A 21718-nucleotide genomic window follows, 5' to 3' on the forward strand; every position below is an offset into this window, starting at 1 on the left:
ACACTGTGAAAGTGTCAAACAAACAAAATATGTGAGCATCATTGGCAGTCTTAGGTATGCCTCTAATTATACTAGACCCGACATTGCATATGTCGTAGGATTGTTGTGCAGGTTTACTAGTAGACCGAGTAATGAGCATTGGCAAGCTATTTAGAGAGTCACACGGTATCTTAAAAGACCGTGAATCTTGGTTTGCATTATCATAGATTTCCTGTTGTACTTGAATGATACAATGACACATACTGGAATGTCTTATCAGATGATTCTAAAGCAACTAGTGGCTATATATTCAATATAGTTGAAGGAGTTGTATCTTGGAAATCAAAGAAACAAACTATCCTGGCTCAGTCCATGATGGAGTGTGAGATGATAGCATTAGCAACTGCTAATGGAGAAACAAGTTGGTTAAGATGCTTGCTAGCTGAGATCCCTTTGTTAGAAAAACCTATGCCACCTATGTTGGTCCACTACGATAGTACCACAACTATTGCAAAAATTGAGAATCGTTATTATAATGGTAAAAGACGTCAAATAAGAAGGAATCACAACACCGTCAGATATTGTATCTCTAAATGAGCTGTAAGAGTGGATCATGTACGTACTGATGTAAATTTAATAGATCCTTTGACGAAAGGATTAACGAGAGAGAAACTGCAGAATACATCAAAGGATATGGGACTAATATCTATAGAGAAATGAGTTGCTCATGATGGTAACCGACCTAAATGACTGGAGATCCCAAGAAATATGTTCAATGGATAATAACACATTGTGAGTAATATGAGGTGATCATGCTAGAGTAAATAAGAGAAGCATGAATCCTAAAGCGATAAGAAGATGAGATAATAGAAACTCTTAATGAGATCTATACTTTGTATAAGGGAGTACCTAGGCTACATGAGTATTCTTGATAAACTCACATATGTGATTGTAGAACTTAAGTCGATTCTTATGGAATTTCGAGGCAGAATTCCTAAAGCCTTCACTAAACTAGGATACACGTGCAAGGCCATTAAAGCACGGGATATTAGAATACACCTTAAGAAAAGGTTGTGTGCGGGTTTAATGTCTGAGATAGAGTTTAAGACAATTGTGTCACTCTTGTTGAATCGGAATCCTACTTGCTATGCAAAGGTTCAAGTCGTAGACACCTTTGTTTATGGACAATCTTGAAAACGTTTGACGACACTTCTGAAAGACTTTTTTAAATTCAAGTGGGGGATTGTTGGAACATTATGTCAATATTCAAATATAGGGAGATGAATTTGAAAAAATTCCTTATGTCCAGTCCCATATTGTGTGTTAGTTGAAAATTTTCCTTAGTCCCATATTGCTTACCTGAGATATATTTCATTCCTCACTTTATTATATAAGGAAATTTCTTGTTTCATTTCTAAAAACACCAAAAACTTATTTTGAGTTTTTCATTCCTCACTCTCATAGCTCAGTGTCTTTCGAATTGTCGAAGCGCCAACTTCTCCCCCTTTCTTTCTACTCGTTGATTTTTCCGAGTATTTTCTTTTATTCTCTTTAGAGAGTTATGTTAATTTCTCCTCGTTTGAGTTGAGAAATTACAAGTATTAATTTTTGAATTCTCTTTGGAGAATTATTTGAATTTCTCTTGGTTTGAAAAATTATTATCACTGATTGTTATACTAGATACTACGAGTGATATGTAAGAACAAAAATTGTTCTACAACAGATTCCATGATTTTGATGATAACAAAGGATGAAACCAAAAATGGCACCCTAACGAAAAGTTTCTAAGTGTGCAGGGTTCTAAGGAAAGAAGGAAGAAATCATCAGATACATAATTATATCAGATACAAATTATCAGAAGACCAGAAGCATCTGAAGTAGAAACACGTTCAAGAAAGTCTAACTCTGAGCAAAACAGCAAAATATCAGAAGCATCTGAACAAGAAGTACGCTCTAGAAGTTATGATTCTGAACAACGGTATGTCAAACTTTAGAAGCTCTTGGCGCTATCTGAAGAAATCATCAGAACTCAAGAGATCAACATCAGAAGCTAGATAGCAGATTCCAAGATCTCCAGAAACATGAAGACTCTGATTATGGAATTGCTAAATAAGGAAGAGTAACGTTAACTTCAAATAAAGTTATGGAAATGGATTTCCTAATACAGGAAGAGACGTTAACTCCAAAAATACAAATGATAAGGAACTATTTGTGGTAAGTAGTCATTCAAGAAGTGAAAGTTGCTTTGACAACAAGCAACATAAGATATGGCACTAATTATTATTCAAGAGTTATTATCTGCCATGATTTTTCAACGGATCCTTCTCTTCTATATAAAGGACTGCAAATCAACATTCAGCGCACAAGATATACAACAAGATCTTACTGAAACATCAACACTCAAAAATACTGTTTATTCTCTCAATCTTCACGAAGCTGTTGCTTGAAACGTGAAACATCTTTGTTCTTACTGTTGTAATATTTGCTTATCTTAGAAGCACTCTAGATTACATAAGTTTTATCTTTGTTGTATTTCCTCAAGTGACTCTGTGTAGTCTGTATACTTGAGAGGACTAAGAGATCTTTCTCTTAGACGTTGTTTGTAATCAATCTTTCAAGATTAGTGGATTAAGTCCTTGTTGAAGGCGAAATCACCTTGGCCGGGTGGACTGGAGTAGCTTTGTGTTATAAGCGAACCAGTATAAAAATCCTTGTGTGATTTTCATTTTGAAAAAGCGCTTATTTTCCAAACAATTCAAACCCCCCCTTTCTTGTTTTTCTCACCTTCATGATATTTATACCATATTCGAATAATCTTTGTACCATTATATGATGTATTTCTAGACCGGTTATCTACCGTGCAAGTAGTAATAATACAATATATATTTTGATTGTTTTATCTTAGAGGCGGTGAGGTAGCTCGACTGCTTTGCATAACTTTAGACAGTACCGCGAAACGTCTTAAAGAAAGCGATCTAATACACGACTCGACCGAATAATTTCTTCTATGATTGATTTTCAAAACCGTGAAACAACATTATTAAATTAAATTAATTAAATTAAAGAATTTAATGAATAATCATGCCTTTTATTTATATACATTTAATTTGTGAAATGTTGACGGGAGATTATCTTTTAAAATATCTAGATTATTGACGGTTAAGAGAACCTCACTCACTAACACCGTAATTATTACTAGGAGTGTTCAAAACCAAACCAACCCAATAGAAAACCGCAAACCAAACCAACCAAACCGAAACCGCAAAAAACCGTATTTGGTTCGGATTCGTTTGAGTCATTTTTTAATAAAACCGCACGGTTTGGTTTGGTTTGCGGTTTGTATTTTTCAAACCGAACTAAACCAAACCAAACCGCATTATGTTACAACCCAAAGTTCACTTATCCCACATCCAACCCAAACCTCAAACATAGTATGCCTTAACCTTACAATTACAAACGATTTTCTCTTAATCACACTTAGGGTTTCAATTTCAACCTTCTTAAATCTCTCATAGTAGTATCACACATTCTTTTCATCTTCTTTTCCATGCAGGTCTCGTCTATTCTACTCTAATAAGTCCTCTATTATGTTCTTTCTTTTTTATCCTTTATGTTACTATTTTCTCTTCCAATTACGTTTTTATTGCACTTTTCTTCTCAATCTCGCATCTCTTATGTTCTTTTTTTTTATCTTCTCTAATCTCTCATCTCATATGTTTTTTTACGTTTTATTATAATGTCTTTGATATTATTTTATGCTACTATTTATATTTGTCTTTTATTCCACTTTTGTCTAATCTGGTTTTTTTTTATATTGAATGAAACGTTTTTGTCTAAATATGATAAATTTTGATGTTATTTAGTAATATATGAATGACTAAACACAGAGTTATGTCGTTATTTATAGAAATATATATGGCTCAATAAAAATATTATAAAAAACCGAATCAACCGAACCAACCCAAACCGCATTGATTTGGTTTAGTTTGATTTGGTTTTATTTCTAAAAGTCAACCGAACCAAACCGAACCGCATGCTTTTTTCTCTTGCGGTTCGGGTGATTTTTATGGCAAAAACCGCCCAAACCGCACCGCGAACACCCCTATTTATTACATAGCCACAACCCCTCATTATTACACAGCCACAGAAAGAAGAGGAACAAGGACGTGGAGGTTTAAAAGGCCATCTTACTCAACTTCGAGAGTGTGCTGCCTTATCTTGTTCTTGCCGTCCATTTTCTCTCCTCTCGAACCCAAACCTAAAACACGAAATGGCGTCCATTTCCGGTACAATTGGATCTTCTTCCTCTCTGCAACTTCCTAAAACCCCAGCCTCCTTTTCAATTCACAACACTTCCCGTTTCAACACCCTTCTCCGACTCCGACCCCGACCCAACCACAAAACCCCCGCCGTTTCCTTCGTTATTTCCGCAGTTGCCACTCCCAACACTTCCATCCTCACCGCTCAAGAAGCCTTCAAGGGTTTTAACCTCGATGACGACTCTAACGACCAACTCAGCCACGTTCCTGTTGCCGTCAGCAAAGACGAACTCGACATTTCCAAACTTGGTTTTCCTTCTCAACTTGTGGACTCCCTCCGAAGGCGAGGAATTACCAATCTTTTCCCCATTCAGGTATCGATTTTTTTGGATTATTATTTCATGTTTCCACTCAAATTTGCAAAAATAAGTTTTTGATTAAAATTGATTTTGTTCCAACACGAGTTAGGCTGGCAAAAGATAATTTACTTAGCATATGTTTGGTTTTGCGGTGAAAAAAATTGATTCTGTAAAGTTGGTTCTGGTTAAACTTGGGTTTGACTAATGGAATGAAATATTATCATTAGTAGTAGTATTTACACATGTATGCCTTTACTGTGGTTCATTAGGCTCTTACAAAAAAATATGTGTTGTATTTGACTCTGGTTATTCTTAATGCAAATTTACCTTTTTCTTGTTGATTAGAGAGCTGTGTTGCTGCCTGCAATAGAAGGTAGAGATATCATTGCTCGTGCAAGGACCGGGACCGGTAAGACGCTAGCATTTGGAATTCCAATTATCAAGGGTCTCACTGAGAATGGACAAAGCACTATGAGGTAATTCTTTATCCATGCATAGTAATTCAGAAAACTTTGTTAATTATTAACTTGTGATACGTGTATTGACTATTGAGACGTTTCCACGTTCTTTTTATCTCAGGCGATCTGGGCGGCTTCCTAAAGTGCTGGTCCTTGCACCAACTAGGGAGTTAGCAAAGCAGGTAGAGAAGGAGATACAAGAATCTGCACCTTATCTAAACACTGTTTGTGTTTATGGTGGGGTTTCTTATGATATTCAGAAAAATGCGCTTTCACGTGGTGTTGATGTTGTGGTTGGAACACCTGGGAGACTAATTGACTTGATAAATGGGAAAAGCCTTAAACTTAGTGAAATTCAGTACTTGGTACTTGATGAAGCCGATCAGATGCTTGCTGTTGGGTTTGAGGAGGATGTGGAAGTGATTTTAGAAACGATCCCGTCTCAGCGGCAGATCATGCTTTTCTCTGCAACCATGCCGGGTTGGGTCAAGAAGTTGTCAAGAAAACATTTGAACAATCCATTGACTATTGATTTGGTAAAACTGCTGTTACTTTTTAACATCTATTATCTCCAAATATATATGAATGAAGTATAATTGAGTGTACATTTGTTAGTTTGTATACAGGAATAGCTTGTATCACTTTCAAATCAATATCTTCTGATTTGCATTTTCCTTTAATTATTTGTCAAGCAGCAGGAATTGTGCTTACTAATCTTTAAGTTATTGTAATTATGATGCGTTTTAATCCCCACAAAATGGTTATGATGGCTTTCACTTTTCTTTTTAACAAGGTCGGTGATAGAGAAGAAAAGCTTGCTGAGGGGATCAAGCTTTATGCTGTATCAGCCACTGCGTCATCAAAGCGAAGAATTCTTTATGGTCTTATAAATGTAAGTTTGTTGTTATTTTCACAGTATTAGCTTGTTGTTTGATAATACCTACTGTTGGCTTCTCTGAGGTTTTATTTAGTGGGTGTGGTGAGTAAAAACCCAACTCTATGGTTTGGCAGGCATGCACATTGATCTAGTTTTTATCATCATTGTGATGTTGAGAAGTAGTTCATGTTGATTACCTGACACAAACTTATGGCTGTCTATTCTCCAAGACTCATTTTTCTGTTGCAAGATTCACACACACACACATTTAATCTGTTAGTTATATGTTTCCAAATGTCTTCAATTTAGTCTTGAATACAAGAGAAGGCAGTTCAATAATTCTGTTGTATGTTATCATGTCTTTTAGGCCTATGGAAAGGGTGGGAAGACTATTGTTTTCACACGGACAAAAAGGGATGCTGATGAAATATCACTGTCATTATCAAATAGTATTGCTTCTAAAGCACTGCATGGTGATATCTCTCAGTATCAGAGAGAGAGAACATTGAATGGTTTTCGGCAAGGGAGATTCACAGTGCTTGTTGCTACTGATGTTGCTTCTCGTGGACTAGATATTCCCAATGTCGATTTGGTAAGTTCAAAGTGATGTTTTTTTCCTCCACTTCTCAAATTCTAGCAGATTTTAAAATTTTACAATGCATTTTTAATATACAATGCCAACTGAGGCTTTAGTAACAAGCCCAACCATGTGGATTATTGTTATCTGGATAATGATATCTCAACTCTTAATTTGGGTTGCCTGTTGTATGAAAATATTTTATAAGATGTGTTTCTGTAAACAGTTCCTTGTTTAATTCTATTGTAGCAATTTCGATTTTGAATACCATCACATAAGTTTAAGGTCTCTATTTGTAAGGTTTTTATGGTTTGGTCTAATGCCGAACCGCTGTATAGTCTCAACATAATGAAAACTTTGTTGGCATTTCATTTTCTTTCTCTCCAGATTATACACTATGAACTTCCCGATAGTCCTGAGATATTTGTTCACCGCTCTGGTCGTACTGGACGTGCTGGAAAAGAGGGTGCTGCTGTAGTAATGTACACCGCTAGCCAGAAAGGAACTGTTATGTCCTTTGAGCGTGATATAGGCTCCAGGTTTGAATTTATTAGTCCACCACCTATGCAAGATTTATCAGAAATATCTATCAGGCAAGGTGTTGATACACTTGATAGAGATAGAAGTACTCCGAGAGGTTCTAGGGATCAGAGAAGTTATAGAACCGGTGGGGATGCCTGGTCAAGTGGAGTTAGACGATCAGGTGGGGATGATTGGTCAAGTGGAGGTAGACGATCAGGTGGGGATGCCTGGTCAAGTGGAGGTAGACGATCAGGTGGGGATGCCTGGTCAAGTGGAGGTAGACGATCAGGTGGGGATGACTGGTCAAGTGGGGATGACTGGTCAAGTGGAGGCAGACGATCAGATGGGGATGACTGGTCAAGTGGAGGTAGACGGTCAAGCGGATATTCGTCAACAAACAGGTCTTCATCGCCAAACAGATCTTCATCGTTAAACAGGTAACAGGACATAAGTTATAAGTAACTGTTTTGCTCTTGTTTGATAATCTTTTTAAAAATCGGTTTGCTTTATATTTGGGGTGTACGAATAACTTATGGCGTCCGAATGTGCATTGCAGAGGGGCCTGTTTTAATTGCGGCCAATCAGGTCATCGGGCATCAGAGTGTCCCAAAAAACAAGACTTTTTTTAGTTGGAACACATTCAATTTGGTGTCACCTTGTACTAGAATTGAGCTGCCATTGGTGATGGCCTAAATGGTTCAAGAAATTGAATGTGCTTTCGGAAAGATTTACAGAATCAAAGCTGCTTTTACATCTTTCCTATTTGGTTATATCCATTCCCCATAGAAGTTCCTGCATTTGGTCTTGGCTTTTTTTTTCTTCTTTCCTTTCTTTCTCGTTGTATAATTGATTGACCGGTTGCATTGCGGCAGTGATATTCTGCCAGTACGTTAACTGTATGATGCTAACTTGTCTGTATATCCGCAATGTTTATCACCGGCCTGAACCTTCACATTTCCAAAAAGACAGGAGTAGTTTTATAGAAATGCCTTCTTATTATTACTATCTACATGAGCCATGTGTTTATTTCAAAGCATACAAATACTATTTGAGTGCGTTTGTGAATGTGCTCTTATATTATATTCAAGATAGGCATCATAGATTCGCAGGTTGTCCTATTTTTTTATATACAAATGTTCATTATCGGTTTGAAGATATTGAATTTCCCAAGACTAAACCATTTTAAAATTAAGCAACTATAGATTTCACTTTACCTACCTTAATCTTATGGCTTTTTTTTTAATGAAGCATGTTAAATTATACTCAAAGAGGACATGTCTTAGTCTAAGATTTTCTCCTCAGTACTTCGACATGAATATGGGAAATGAGAGGAATATAAATGCTAAAGGTAGGTAGATAGCTAATTATGTTTTCAACAAGTAGATTTTTCACAAATTCGACTAAGTAGGTATCTTGAAGACGTTTTCAATAAGACATTAAAGACATGTGGAAATATATTGGAAGTCAAAAACAATATATTAGAAGTCAAAAACGCACATATCAGAAGACAACGGTTTAAGAATTAAAGACATGTGAAAATATGTCAGAAATCAAAAACTCACATATCAGAAGATAAAAGCTCACATAGCAAGAGTTGAATTATGAAGAGATTGTTGTTATATCAGAGTCACAGAGATAAAAAAAATAGTGAGAAATGTATGAACTTGCGTCTCACTCTTAATTCAAGCATTTTTTTATCTAATTACTTTATAATTATTTAGTTTTTTATTTGCTTTAACCATTTAAGCACTTCTTCATTTGCTTTTCTGAATCTTTACGTTAAAAAAATATTTTAGCACTAATACATTTTCTCAAATGTTTAACACAAACCGTCATTTAGGATTTTTCGAGTTTGATCCTGCAAGTGAATTAAAAGTCGTGATTATTCACTCAACATACCATTAATCAAATTGGCACGCCTAGTGGGACTCTTTAGTGCGAAAATTAAACTTGTTTTTGCAAAGAGTGTACGTATTTTTATGTTTGTTTTCGTTCTTCACATCTAAATGTTATCAATTGTCGAGTGTTTATGCATATGAGGAATGACAAATTTGTTAGTATGTTTAGGCCATTAGGGAATTCATCCCCTCAAGGGTTTCCTCCTCCCCAGATCAATGCTTCAAATGCATAAGAACAATCAATCGGAATGACGGATGGTGGTGCAAGCACTTCAACAATCGTTGGAGTAAAGGCTCATGTCATGAGTCAGACGTCAGTTTCAACTACAACAATTGTTGGTACTTAGAGGGAGACAAACATTTAACCGCATGCTAAGTACAACCCGCAATCATAATACTCGGGAGTTAAAACGACAATTGTATCATGACCTCTCTCTTTTTGTCATATGAGGACCGGATTAAACTCATTTATTGTTAAGTGTTTTTTAGTGGAATACAAGTATTGGGTCACAAACTAAGCACGACCGACAATCCAAGTACTTGAGAAATGGTATGTACAAGTACGTACACCCCATCCTTTTTCATCCGGTTTATTGTAAAAGTATTTTGAAAATGACTTGACGTTGAGTCAAGTGTTTGAAGTTGAATATGAAAATTGTATGGATTAAATGGAAGAGATACTTGACACTGGATCAAGCACTCGCGTTGCATTCATTTAAGTTTGATTTGAAAAAATACTTGACGTTGGTTTCAAGTTTATTTTTGTTCTTTTGAAAAATGTTCTTTTTAGATCGCTTTTGCTTATTTCCAAGTTAATGGACGAGTGAGGAAAGCGATAAAATGGAAAGTGATAAAAATGTTAGATGTTCATAGGAGTGAAGTGCATTTTTCTCAAATGGACGATAATCATTCACCATGCAAAATTAAACCATAAGCACATAAGAATCATCCATAATGGCAAAATCACAACCATAATTCATGCATGCAATCAAGAGTAAAAGATTTAATTTCTAATGAGTTCTAATTAAAAATTAAAGACTTAAACTCTAAAACTAAATTCAAATAAAATCTAAAGTAGAAATCTATCCTAATTAAACTAACCATTTTTAATGTGCATATTTTATGAATTAACATGGTATTGAGAAATGAAATTAAGCATGTTGGAACCTAACTTCTTATGAATTTTAATGAAGAATTAAAAAAACTCCTACAATTAAATTCAATTAAATCCAATTAAATTCTAAAAGAGAAAATGTTCTAATTAACCATGATACATGAATTTACTATGAATTAATCATGAATTAAAATGTGAATGTTCATCAATTAAAAGCATAGAGAAAATTGACAAAAGAATGATAAAAAATAAGAAATAAAAGAATAGAAATTAAATCAGTAGGGGTACATAAACCATGGAGTGTGCAACATGGAAACAAAGGCTTTGGCCTAACAGAAAAGGCCCAAACACAAGGTGTTGTTGTTGGGTTCAGCAAATGGTAGACTAAGAAAAACAGAGGTGTGAAGAGCAAAATAGTGAGCTTAATGACTTGAGCTGTCCTCATCAATTATTTCCAAAGATTAATCAAATCTTTAAATTGAAGCAAGAAAGCTATAAATCTTAACCATTAAAACTAAAATTAAATGGAGGAGGAGAAGAATCAAGCCATTAAACCTTGGGGCTTTGATTCTTCAATGCAAAAGCTACATTGTGGTATCAAAAATTCAGCAAACAAGAAAGAATAAAAATTCACCGACCTGCAAGACGGATAATTGTCTTGAAATTTGCTGAAATTTAAAGGTGATGAAAATGAAGAAAACTATAGTTATGCTACTTTGAACCTTTAATCTTCTACTTCTGATATGAACTTCTTCACTTCAAAAATTAACTCTAAAAAATTCTGAATTGAATTGTTGTTGTTGATGTTGATTATGTGAGTGTGAGAGTAGTGTAAAATGTATGAGGTTTAGCTCAATTGGTGACAAACTTCAAGGTGAAGCTTGCTCCAATGGTGATAGAGCTTTTAATGTAGGGAGAGGAATTAGAGAAGATGAATTAAGAGAATGAAAATTTAATTTGCAATGAGTGATTTTCTTGAGAAAATGATTAAAGTGATTGTTGAATGGATTGAAACTTTTTTCTAGATTGAAGAGAGTGATGGGTTTATATAGATGAATCTTCCAACCGTTTTGGGAACTTTTACGGACAATGGCGGTTAGAAGTTAGGGCAATAGTTAGTGTTAAGTGTTCTCATGAGCAAGTTGGTTATGAAGTTAATTGTTGTTAGTTGGAATTATCATTAGAGTGTTAAATGTAGGGACTATTATGGAATTATAACTCGACTTGATGTTAGGATTTGAATGAATTAGTGTAGTTCAAGTTTTGAGGAGTGTTAGTGTGTTAGAAATGCTCGGTTCAATGCATAAATATTGTTGTTAGTTGCTGCATAATGTCATTGTTGCTATGTGTTGTGTGAATTGGAACTGGTTTGGCATGTTTGAATGACATTATAATGCTGGAAATTGACTGATTTTCTACTAATGATGCAGGTGTAACCGGTTACCATATATGGCGTAATCGGTTACATACGCGAAAACATGTGTAAAATGGGGTTGTAACGTACCGGTAACCGGTTACCTGATTCTTGGTAACCGGTTACCAACTCGATAATATGTGCAAAATGGCTGACTTTTTTGCTGTTCAAAGCAGGTGCAACCGATTACCTGGTTTTGCGTAATCAGTTACACACTCAAAAATATGTGTTTTCTGGCTTCTGGAATAGCATGAGTAGCAGGCGTAATCGGTTACCTGATTCTTGATAATCGGTTACCAAAACGCAACCTTGCATTTTTTGGCTGCTGGAAGTGTTTGAAGAGCATGTGTAACCGGTTACTTGGTTTTGCGTAACCGGTTACCAACAGGAAAACTTATTTTTTTTCCTGTTTTGGATGTCGTGGCTTGCAAATGTGAGCTATGCATTGATCTTTGTGACTCATTGTGTATGTGATTTGGTATGTTTTTGCAGGTTTGACACATAGTAGGATGAACAACAATGTGGCATGGAAGCTCAAACATGTAGGACTCATGAAGGGATGAAACAAGTAGTGTCTAGGATGGTCAGTTGACTTTGGTCAACCATTTGACAAAAAAGTCAACATTGACCAAAAGTCAACAGTGGGTCAAAAGATGTAAAATAGTGTAATTTGGTGTTCTGAAACTTTTTGTAATGGGATGTTGAACATTTTAACTTGTACTTGAATGATCTTTAATGAATCTTGAATTTGAAGGAATGAATCTTGATTTCTAACTTGACTCTGAATTGCAAAACCTTGTCTTGATCCATACCAAATGACCAAGTTCATAAAAGACTAGCCAATCACACTTACAACTCATAATCAGATCCAAAGCCATGATGTAGTGTACCACTAAAATACGTATGCTTTATTATTAACAACACCATAAATAAGAACTTATCCAACACTTGTGCTATGAACACCAACCTCTGAATTAATGATGTTTATCTAAGAAATGAAATTGTACATGAATGAATATGGCATGAATATGCAGATGAATCACAAACCAAATATCAGATGACAATGAAAAGGGGAGGGCAAATTTTGGGGTATGGCAGTTGTCCATATTTAATCTATTTGGACCTGAAGGTATAAACAGCAACGACTTTCAGACATTCGAGGTAGAATAGGATTAAATACCAGAATATCCAAAAAAAATCCCGATGGGACTAAAGTGGATGTAATGTGAGGTAAATGTATTAGTGGGAAATTGCTTATTGGATGGCAGATAGACTTTTGTAGAGTCACCTGTTAGGGTTGGCTGAAATATTATGTTGGGGATATAGATCATCCGTAAAGAGAGATATTTGTTATGCATGATGTATGAAATATGTTATGCATGCAGTGTATATGTTTTATTTTTTGTTTGTTTTTGCCTCCACTAACACGTTTTGGCAGGTATTGGTGGTCAAGATGTTCCCGCAAGGTTCCACAAAGGTAAGAAGATTGTATACTTGAAAAGGCAAGTAACGTAGGTAACTTGAAACTCTCTTCTGCAAAAGGCAGAGAGATCTTGCAAAAGGAAAGTGAGGCTTTGCTAGGGAATGACAATATTTTCTGCTGCAAAAGATAGAGGAAACTTGCAAAAGGCAAGTAAAATAATATGATGTTTCTCACGCAAAAGGAAAATGAGGAGTCTTTAGCAAAAGGCCAAGAAAACATGTGAAGGTGAATGTGATTTCTCATGCAAAAGGCAGTGAGAACTACTTAAGAAAATGTTAAGAAGATACTTGGAAATGAATATGAGTGTGGTTTCTCATGTAAAAGGCAATAAGAACTTCTTAACAAAAGGTTAAGAAGAAGGAGGAAGTGACTTTGATTTATCATGCAAAAGGAAATGATAAACTCATTAGCAAAAGGCTAAGCAAAAGAGTGGAAGTGAGTGTGATTTCTTATGCAAAAGGAAATGAGAAACTCCTTAGCAAAAGGCTAAGCAGAAAGAATGAACATGAATATGACTTCTCATGCAAAAGGTAATGAGAACTTCTTAACAAAAACTTAAGAAGAAGGATGAAAATGAATATGACTTCTCATGAAAAAGGCAATTAAAATTCCTTAACAAAAGGTTAAGAATAAAGATGAAAGTGAATATGATTTCTCACGTAAAAGGCAATGAGAAATCTTTGGCAAAAGTCCAAGAAGAAAGGTGTTTTCTCATACAAAAGATAATGAGAACTTCTTAGCAAAAGCTAAGAAGAAGGAGTTAATTGAAAATGATTTCTCACACAAAAAGGCAATGAGAACTCCTTAAGAAAAGGTTAAGAAGAAAAGTGGAAGTGAAGATGAATGTGGTTTCTCATGCAAAAGGCGATGAGAACTCCTTAACAAAAGGTTAAGAAGAATGATGAAAGTGAATATGATTTTTTCACGCAAAAGGAAATTAGAACTCCGTAACAAAAGTTTCAGAAGAAAATCATTTTTCTCATACAAAAGGTGATGAGAACTCCTTAGCAAAAGACTAGGAGGAAAGGTGAAGTGGTTCCTCCTACAAAAGGAAAAGAGGATTCCTTAGCAAAAGGCTAAGAAGATGGGTGAACTGAACCAGTTATCTCTTACAAAAGGCAAGGAGAATTCATTAGGAAAAGGCAAGGAAGACAATTGAATGGTAAATGCGATCCCTCATGCAAAAGGCAATGAAGGGTTTTTCTCGCGCGAAATGCGGAGAGGACTTGTAAAAGGCAAGTATAGGGTGAAGTAAAATTCCCTATTCAAAAGGGAATGGAGACTTACAAAAGGCAAGAGAAGGAGATGAAAAAGGCGAAGAATACTTACAAAAGGTAGGAGAAGACATAAATGTACTTTCCTATGCAAAAGGCAGAGGATACTTACAGAAGGTAAGAAAAAAGAAGTAAACTAACGGATTTTCCCATGCAAAAGGCGAAAGGTACTTAGAAAAGGTAAGCTGAAAGAGTAACTTCCCATGCAAAAGGCAGGGGATACTTACAAAAGGTAAGTGGGTTGGAAATAGAATTCCTCGTGCAAATGGTCGAGGGAACTTGCAAAAGGAAAGTGCGAAGTAAAAGGGTTTTCCTCTGCAAAAGGCAAATGGTACTTATGAAAGGTAAGCTGAAAGAGAGACTTCTCATGCAAAAGGGAGGGGGAACTTGTAAAAGGCAAAAGAACAACATGATACATCATAGGAACAACGACGAAGATGAAGTTCTCTAAATATGGCAATCACTTGGACTTGCCAAACATACATCAGGTGTTCAAATAATCGAGAAGGGAGTAGGTCATTCGTCCAGTCCCTTATCTTGTGCTAAAGATGCAAAGTTTTAACAAAGATAACTTTCTCGTGCAAAAGGCAACGAGGACTTACAAAAGGCAAGTGGAAACAACAAAATCTTTTATGTGCAAAATGTAACACCCCGATAAAATATGATAATTATTTAATTTAAGTTTAATAGTATATTATGATGATAATATGAATGAGAGGGTATTATTTTTCAAAATAAAAGATAAACCATTCATATATATTATTATTAGTATATTTATTAATTTAATTAAATAATTGGAATATTATTGGATTATTATTATTGGAATAATAAAGTTGGAATTGGAACGATTTTTGGAATCAGTAAAGAGTCCCATTTAGTAAAAAGGTTTTTACACGTGAAAACAGAGAAGCGACTAAAAAGTGGAAAAAAGGGCAAAAAGGAAGAGCAAGAGAAAAAGGGTTGAAGAAGGGAAAAACTTGAAGTTAAAGGATTTGCCGGATTAACTCAGGTAAGGGGGGAAATCCTTATTATTATGGGTTAGTATGATTGGGTCAATGGGTAGGAACATGTTTTAGGTTGAAATCCTTAATTGGCTTGAATTGGAATTATTAGGTTTTGATAAATACCCTTGAATTGTGATGAATAAATTACGTTAAAACTGTGAATGAATCTATATTTGGATGAGTCGTAATTTTCTGGACGTGTAGCTTTTTACGGAATCGAAATCGGAGGTCCGGAAGTCCTCCAACGGCGAAAAATGCGGGTAATTCTGCATTCTGTTCGTTGTTAGCGCAGGAACAGCTTTCTGTCTTGCGTTAACCGGTTAACCCAGGGCGTTAACCGGTTAACACTGTTGAAATACTGTTAGAATTGCATTCTGTCTTGCGTTAACAGGTTAACTCAGGGCGTTAACCGGTTAACACTGTTGAAATACTGTAAAATTTGTATTCTGTCTTGCGTTAACAGGTTAACCAATTGCGTTAACAGGTTAACACTGTTTGAAAAGTGAAAAATTGATATTTAAATATTGTGTACGTTTTGGAATGGAATTATGTGTACATATTGTATGGGCTTGGCTAGGAAATGTGCCATCCGCGTATGGGCATGAGGCATACGTGTATGGGCAGAAGTTTGATTTTTCTGAGCTGTTGTTGTGCAGTTTTGGTCGTTTCAGCTGAGTGATGTAATTTAGCTGATGTATGATATAGTAGGGATCATTTCCCGTTGTTTTGAGCAGTATAGGTATTAGTAGAGTGTGCTAATACTGTGATTTATTATTTGGCATGACATGATATGATTCTGTGATAAATATGCTGATGATGTATGATGGTATGCATAATGCTGTGAATATATCTATTATGTATGAAATTGTGGATGGACTGTTTATGGCTTAGAGTGTGAGCATATGTCCATTGTGGATTGTTGTTGATGTTTGCATGCTAGGTGATTTAGCGTGCATAGCATAGCCTTTATGGTGGTAGCTAATTCCCATGGTGAGGAATTAGTGAGGGAGTCACTAGGTCTCAAATGAGTGGGACTAGTGAGCTTGGTAGCCGTATCTGGGTTTGATCGGTGAGGTTGAACTATGTGTTCACGAATAGTCGGTACCGCATGCATGGAGTCTCATTTCATAATGTATGTATGGCGTATAATATGAATGGATGTATTCCAATATTATACGTGTGTTTTGTGTTTGTGTTGAGTATGATTATGAGTTGATGTTGCCGTTGCTGAATGTGTGATATGATTAGGGTGATGAATGTGTTAATTTACTTAGCATTACATGATATTTTATAATGCTTATTATATCGATTGAGGAACTCACCCTTACAACTATGTTTCAGGTAACGAGCAGTGATTGAGTAGAAGCTAGTGCTTGGAGTCTAGTGTAGTTCCTTAGTGGGTCATGCTCTGGTATATGTAACATCGGGACGGGATGTTTTACTTTGTTTTCATTTTTGATTGTTGAACAATTTTACATGAAATGTGTTACATGGTTTGCATGTTGTTAGATTTCTATCCGCTGCGAATTGTGCAATGTTTTATTTTGATTAATAAATGAGCATGACAAGTTATTTTGGTGAATGGTGTGAAGTGTCAAGTGTGACACCCTGAAATTGCATATCTACTCTGATTCATATTCTGTTGTTTTAATTAATTATTGGGGTATTTTAGAAGGGTGTTACATTAGTGGTATCAGAGCATAGTCGGTCGAGTCGAGTCGTAATTATTCTGTTTCCTTGTATGTGATAGGTGTTGTGTAACCCTATCAGTACTTATTATTTTAGCTTGTTGGGTTTTCAGAATAGAGATGGCTGGAAGAGGTAGAGACGATGCTGCGATTGCTGAGGCTCTGGGTATGCTAGCTGGAGTACTTGGAGGGAATCCGAATGTTGTGGGATTGGAAGCTGCTCGTCAACTGAGTGAGTTCCAGAAGAACAATCCTCCAATGTTCAAGGGAGCATACGATCCAGATGGTGCTCAGAAGTGGTTGAAGGAGATCGATAGGATCTTCCGAGTGACTGAGTGTGCCGATAACCAGAAGGTCAGGTTCGGTACGCATATGCTGTCAGAGGAAGCAGATGATTGGTGGGTTGCTGCCCGCACTGAGTTGGAAGCTACTGGGAGTGCTGAGATCACTTGGGCGGTGTTCAGAGAGAGATTCCTGAGGAAGTACTTTCCAGAGGATGTCAGAGGAAAGAAAGAGATAGAGTTCTTAGAATTGAAGCAGGGCAACCGGTCTGTTACTGAGTATGCTGCTAAGTTCTGTCGCACCTCAAAAATGATAATAATGCGATCCCTCGCGATGGGACGCGGAAAAATGTTAGTTCGAACAGAGTCGCCACCGAACTTTATTTATCCCAATGAAGGGATAGGAAAATATCGAGAAAACCTCTATAGATAAGAATAATGGTCGTCGCAACCATATTCGGGTTCGGGAGTCGATTACGCAAGGGGAAGGTATTAGCACCCCTTACGTCCGTTGTACTCAACGGGAACCTCTTAGTCTGATTTTGCTATTTGACTGTTAATTGACTGTTTATCTGCTTGCTTCGAGTGATTAGAATTGGTGATAGATATGGGTGAAGACCTCAGGACGGGGAAATGGGAGGTTTTTTATTAGTGTGCTCGCGAAGATACAGCAATCTCCTGCCTACGTATCCTTATGGTGCAATAAGGAAATCAGAGCATTCGTAGTTCGGGCTACTACGAATATTTGGTGGGTTTTGTTTTGATGAATGACTGTGTAGGTCGGCGTTCTAACGGCTAAACGCTGGCGTTGTCTACTCTCGGGGGAGGCTCTAGCACTGGTTTGTTGTGCGCATTAGAAAGGATTGACAGTGTTCTTTTGAAAGGGTTTTGGTCACGCGGGGGTGACAGGTTGAATTGATGTGTTTGGGTGTTTGGTTTCGATCGCTCGGGGGCGAGAAGTTAGGTTTGATTTGTTGAGATGTTTTTGGAGAACGACGAAAGATTGAGCAATGTGGTGTTCACCAATCGTCCAATTCTTTCGAGGAATAATAAGGCGTACGCCTTCTATTCCCTTTTCGTTTGAATTATTTTGAAAGTTGTTTGTGGATGTTGAATACGCACGGTAGTGAGGTGTACGCCCCCTACTTGCTTATTCAAGGAATAACGAGGCGTACGCCACCTATTCCCTTATCCAAGTTTATTTAACGTGTTTTAGTCGGAAGTCGATAACTTGTGCAATATGGCGTACGCCAATTATCCAAATAATCGAGAGACTGTGAGGCGTACGCCTCCCATCTTTTATCATCCGAAATTTAAGTTGTAAAAGATATGTTTTAGATATCGTATTTGATTTGTATTTTGGATTGGTAGGTTTGGATTTGGTATGATTTGAGTTTATTCGATTGTGGTTTTGAATTGATGACGAAGATTCGAGCAATGTGGCGTACGCCAATTATTCGAATAATCGAAAGATAGTGAGGCGTACGCCTCCTATCCTCTTTTCATCTGAAATATGGAATTACAAGGATTTGGAATTTGTAGTTTATTTAGAGAATGTGATTTGAATGTACATGATTAAGGTTTTAATTTGATGACGAAGATTCGAGCAATATGGCGTACGCCAATTATTCGAATAATCGAAAGATAGTGAGGCGTACGCCTCCTATCCTCTTTTCCTCTAAAATATGGAATTAAAAGGATTTGGAATTTGTAGAAATTATTTTGGAAGATTTGATTTGAAATTGTTATGATTTAAGGTTTAATCGGGCGACAAGAACTTGCGCAATATGGCGTACGCCAATTATTCAAGTGCTTGAGAAATAGTGAAGCGTACGCTTCCTATCTCCTTTTCAACCCAAGTTTATTTTAAAAGAGAAAATTCTTTAGAAGTTATATTTGATTTAAAAAATGATTTGAATTTGCGTGACTTAAGATTTAATCGGGTGACAAGAACTTGCGCAATATGGCGTACGCCAATTGTTCAAATGCTTGAGAAATAGTGAAGCGTACGCTTCCTATCTCCTTTTCATCCCAAATTTATGTTTAAGAGAAAAATTATTTAGAAATTGTATCGATTTGAAAAATGATTTGTGAAAAAGGTTGATTGAATGCAAATGAATAGAATTTTATTAAATTAATTATAAGAAAATAGAAAATAAAAGTAATTTTCATAAATCAATTTAAATTTATATTTTTAGAACCTTCATAACTATTGAAATATCTAACTAATAATATACAAGTAAATCTAGTCATTAATAACGTGATATAATGGCGAATCAACAAGAACTCAAATTATTTACAAGTTTTTTATTTATAACACATGGGAGGTGTAAAGTGATATGGAGGGGGCAAAGAGAAATGGGCTTTGAATTTATTATCTCCTAACTCAATAACCAATAATCTTCTTAACCTAAATTAATTAAAATAAGCATATTGGAAAGTAGGTCTTTGAAATTACATTGCACAACCTACTGAATAAAAATCCAAACAAAACAAAATAATCAATTAAATTTAAAAAAAAAAAAAAAAAAAAAAAAAAGAAACAAGGAGGCCATCGCTCCCCTTCATCATTTTATTCACACCTACTATTAACATAAATTGTCAGTAATCCAATTCTTTAGTGCAAAAAGAAAAGCTTTTTCTCATAAGAAAAGTTCTTAAACCCATATTGAACCAACGTAATAATTTGACTAAACGAAACAGTATCATAACCATTCTTTTAGAATAACATCTTTGGTGAATTAAATTAACATATAAACCTGAATCAACCAACACTTGGCTTGAAAATGCAGCAATAAACAAAATATCTACTTCATCCTAACAGCAATACAACCCTCCTGAGGCTTTAAGTAAAAACAGTCTTGAGTCTCAACCCTTATCCTCACCATATTCACAACAAATGCAACTCAAAACTTATCAACATTATATTTTGCAAAGTAAATTAAGGACACTCAGCGAAACATTCATCGACACAGCAAATGCAACATGATATCAGCGATACACAATGCACTATCAGAGTAGTTCAAAATCAACTTAAAGCCTAAACTCGAAATTAAGGGGTTACCGACGCCGAACTGATTACCGTAACTATTGCTGGAGTGCCTCTAACTTTTCTCCGACGCTTTATTTCTCAGCGGTTCCGTCGATCTGAAAATCCGGTAATGGTGGACAACGCGGTTGGGCAATGTGTGTCGGCTTTGTACGGCGTTTTGGGTTGATGAAGGTTGCTACTGTTGAGGCATTACGGTGAAGGCGATTCGAAGGTGGTTAAAGGGTTTTGACGGTGGAGGTCGCGATTTCAACGGAGGTAGAAGAAGGAGTTTGAGGTTGTGCGTGAAGAGGAAAGGGCGATGGTGATGATGGCGGCGGAGATGGAGGGTTTTGTTTGGTGAGCGATTTTGTGAGATGACGGTGGCGATTTGGGATTTTGAAGGGTGACGATGAAGGTGGTTAGTGAGCAGAGGATGAAGAGAGCGATTGGTGGTGGTGCGTGAGAGTGTGGGAAGGCAATTGCGGCTAGGGTTTTTTGAGGGTGAGAGTGAGAGAGCGAAGATGATTTGTGAGGGTGCTTTTTGAGAGAATGCAGGTGAGTGTGACGTGTGTAGTCTGAATTGTGAGGGAAAGAGAGTGAGCGTATTGTGAGATTCAGAGAGATTAAAAAGGGATTTGTGAGGTCCTTTGTCTTTTGCTGAGTGTTTGTTGGGAGTGGAGAGAGTGGAGTGTGGGATTCAGAGTGAGTGGAGAGAGTCGTAGCAGACCGTTGGGAGTCCTTAGGGAAAACGTGAGAGAGAGAGGTACAAAGAGATTTTTTGTTTTTTATGGAAGAGAGAAGAGAGGATCATGGAATCCAATGCTAACACATTTTTTTAATACACTAATAATTCAATTATATACAGAAACATTAAATAAGAACTAATTAACATAATGTTTAAAAAACTAACTAATATTTAAAAAACTAACTAATTTTTAATATCATTCTAAAAAATATTTGACCAATTAAAGATAGAAAATCGAGTACAAAAAAAAAGAACTGGTCACACTAAAATTGTCAAGACAAAACATTCTTATTAAAAATACAGTATTTCCTCAAATTTTGACGATTCAATCGATTTTTTCTGTATTCTCAAATAAATTCATTATGACTGACATTTCAGGTGTTATTCATGATGCAATGTATGTCATGCTATGCGTATGATGCAAAAATCGAAATGAAACTAATTCTACTAAAAATTAAAAATGCCCGGACAAAATTGGGGTACGACAGCTGCCCCTATTTAATTATCTTGAATTAGAAGGTAAGAATGACAACGGTCATCATACATTCGTGGTGGAAGGTAATTAAATACGAAAGGATCCAAATTTTGTCCTTTGAAATGCAATTGAGAGATGCAGATGAAAATGCAATGGATACCAAGGTAATAGGGGTAGAATGCCCGATCAATGCCAACCCTCAAGTCAACATTCAAATCTTGCACAGGTTGTTTCTGATGTAAAGACATATGTTGAACAGGTTTTCTGACACCAAAAGGAT

General features: G+C 36.1%; 1 protein-coding gene across 2 annotated transcripts; it reads left to right on the forward strand.

Annotated features, from left to right (window-relative positions):
- Positions 1–4114: 4114 nt before the first annotated feature.
- On the forward strand, positions 4115–8036 carry LOC127098343 (DEAD-box ATP-dependent RNA helicase 3, chloroplastic). 2 transcript variants are annotated; one of them, XM_051036917.1, is made up of 8 exons: positions 4115–4612; positions 4943–5073; positions 5177–5591; positions 5849–5947; positions 6300–6524; positions 6897–7236; positions 7273–7468; positions 7588–8036. In XM_051036917.1, exons 1-8 carry the CDS (start codon positions 4250–4252, stop codon positions 7658–7660), a joined length of 1842 nt encoding a protein of 613 aa, XP_050892874.1. In that variant the 5' UTR covers positions 4115–4249; the 3' UTR covers positions 7661–8036. The 2 variants fall into 2 exon arrangements, with proteins under 2 accessions (XP_050892874.1, XP_050892873.1); XM_051036916.1 differs by having other exon boundaries at positions 6897–7468.
- Positions 8037–21718: the final 13682 nt, after the last annotated feature.

This window comes from Lathyrus oleraceus, chromosome 6, assembly GCF_024323335.1.
Source record: "Lathyrus oleraceus cultivar Zhongwan6 chromosome 6, CAAS_Psat_ZW6_1.0, whole genome shotgun sequence".
NCBI lineage: Eukaryota > Viridiplantae > Streptophyta > Magnoliopsida > Fabales > Fabaceae > Lathyrus > Lathyrus oleraceus.

Coding starts and splice junctions, on each gene's coding strand:
- LOC127098343 (XM_051036916.1), top strand. CDS start 4,250: ATGGCGTCCATTTCCGGTACAATTGGATCTTCTTCCTCTCTGCAACTT. Junction 6,525..6,896: donor ATATTCCCAATGTCGATTTG/GTAAGTTCAAAG, acceptor CTTTCTCTCCAG/ATTATACACTATGAACTTCC. Junction 7,469..7,587: donor AGATCTTCATCGTTAAACAG/GTAACAGGACAT, acceptor TGTGCATTGCAG/AGGGGCCTGTTTTAATTGCG.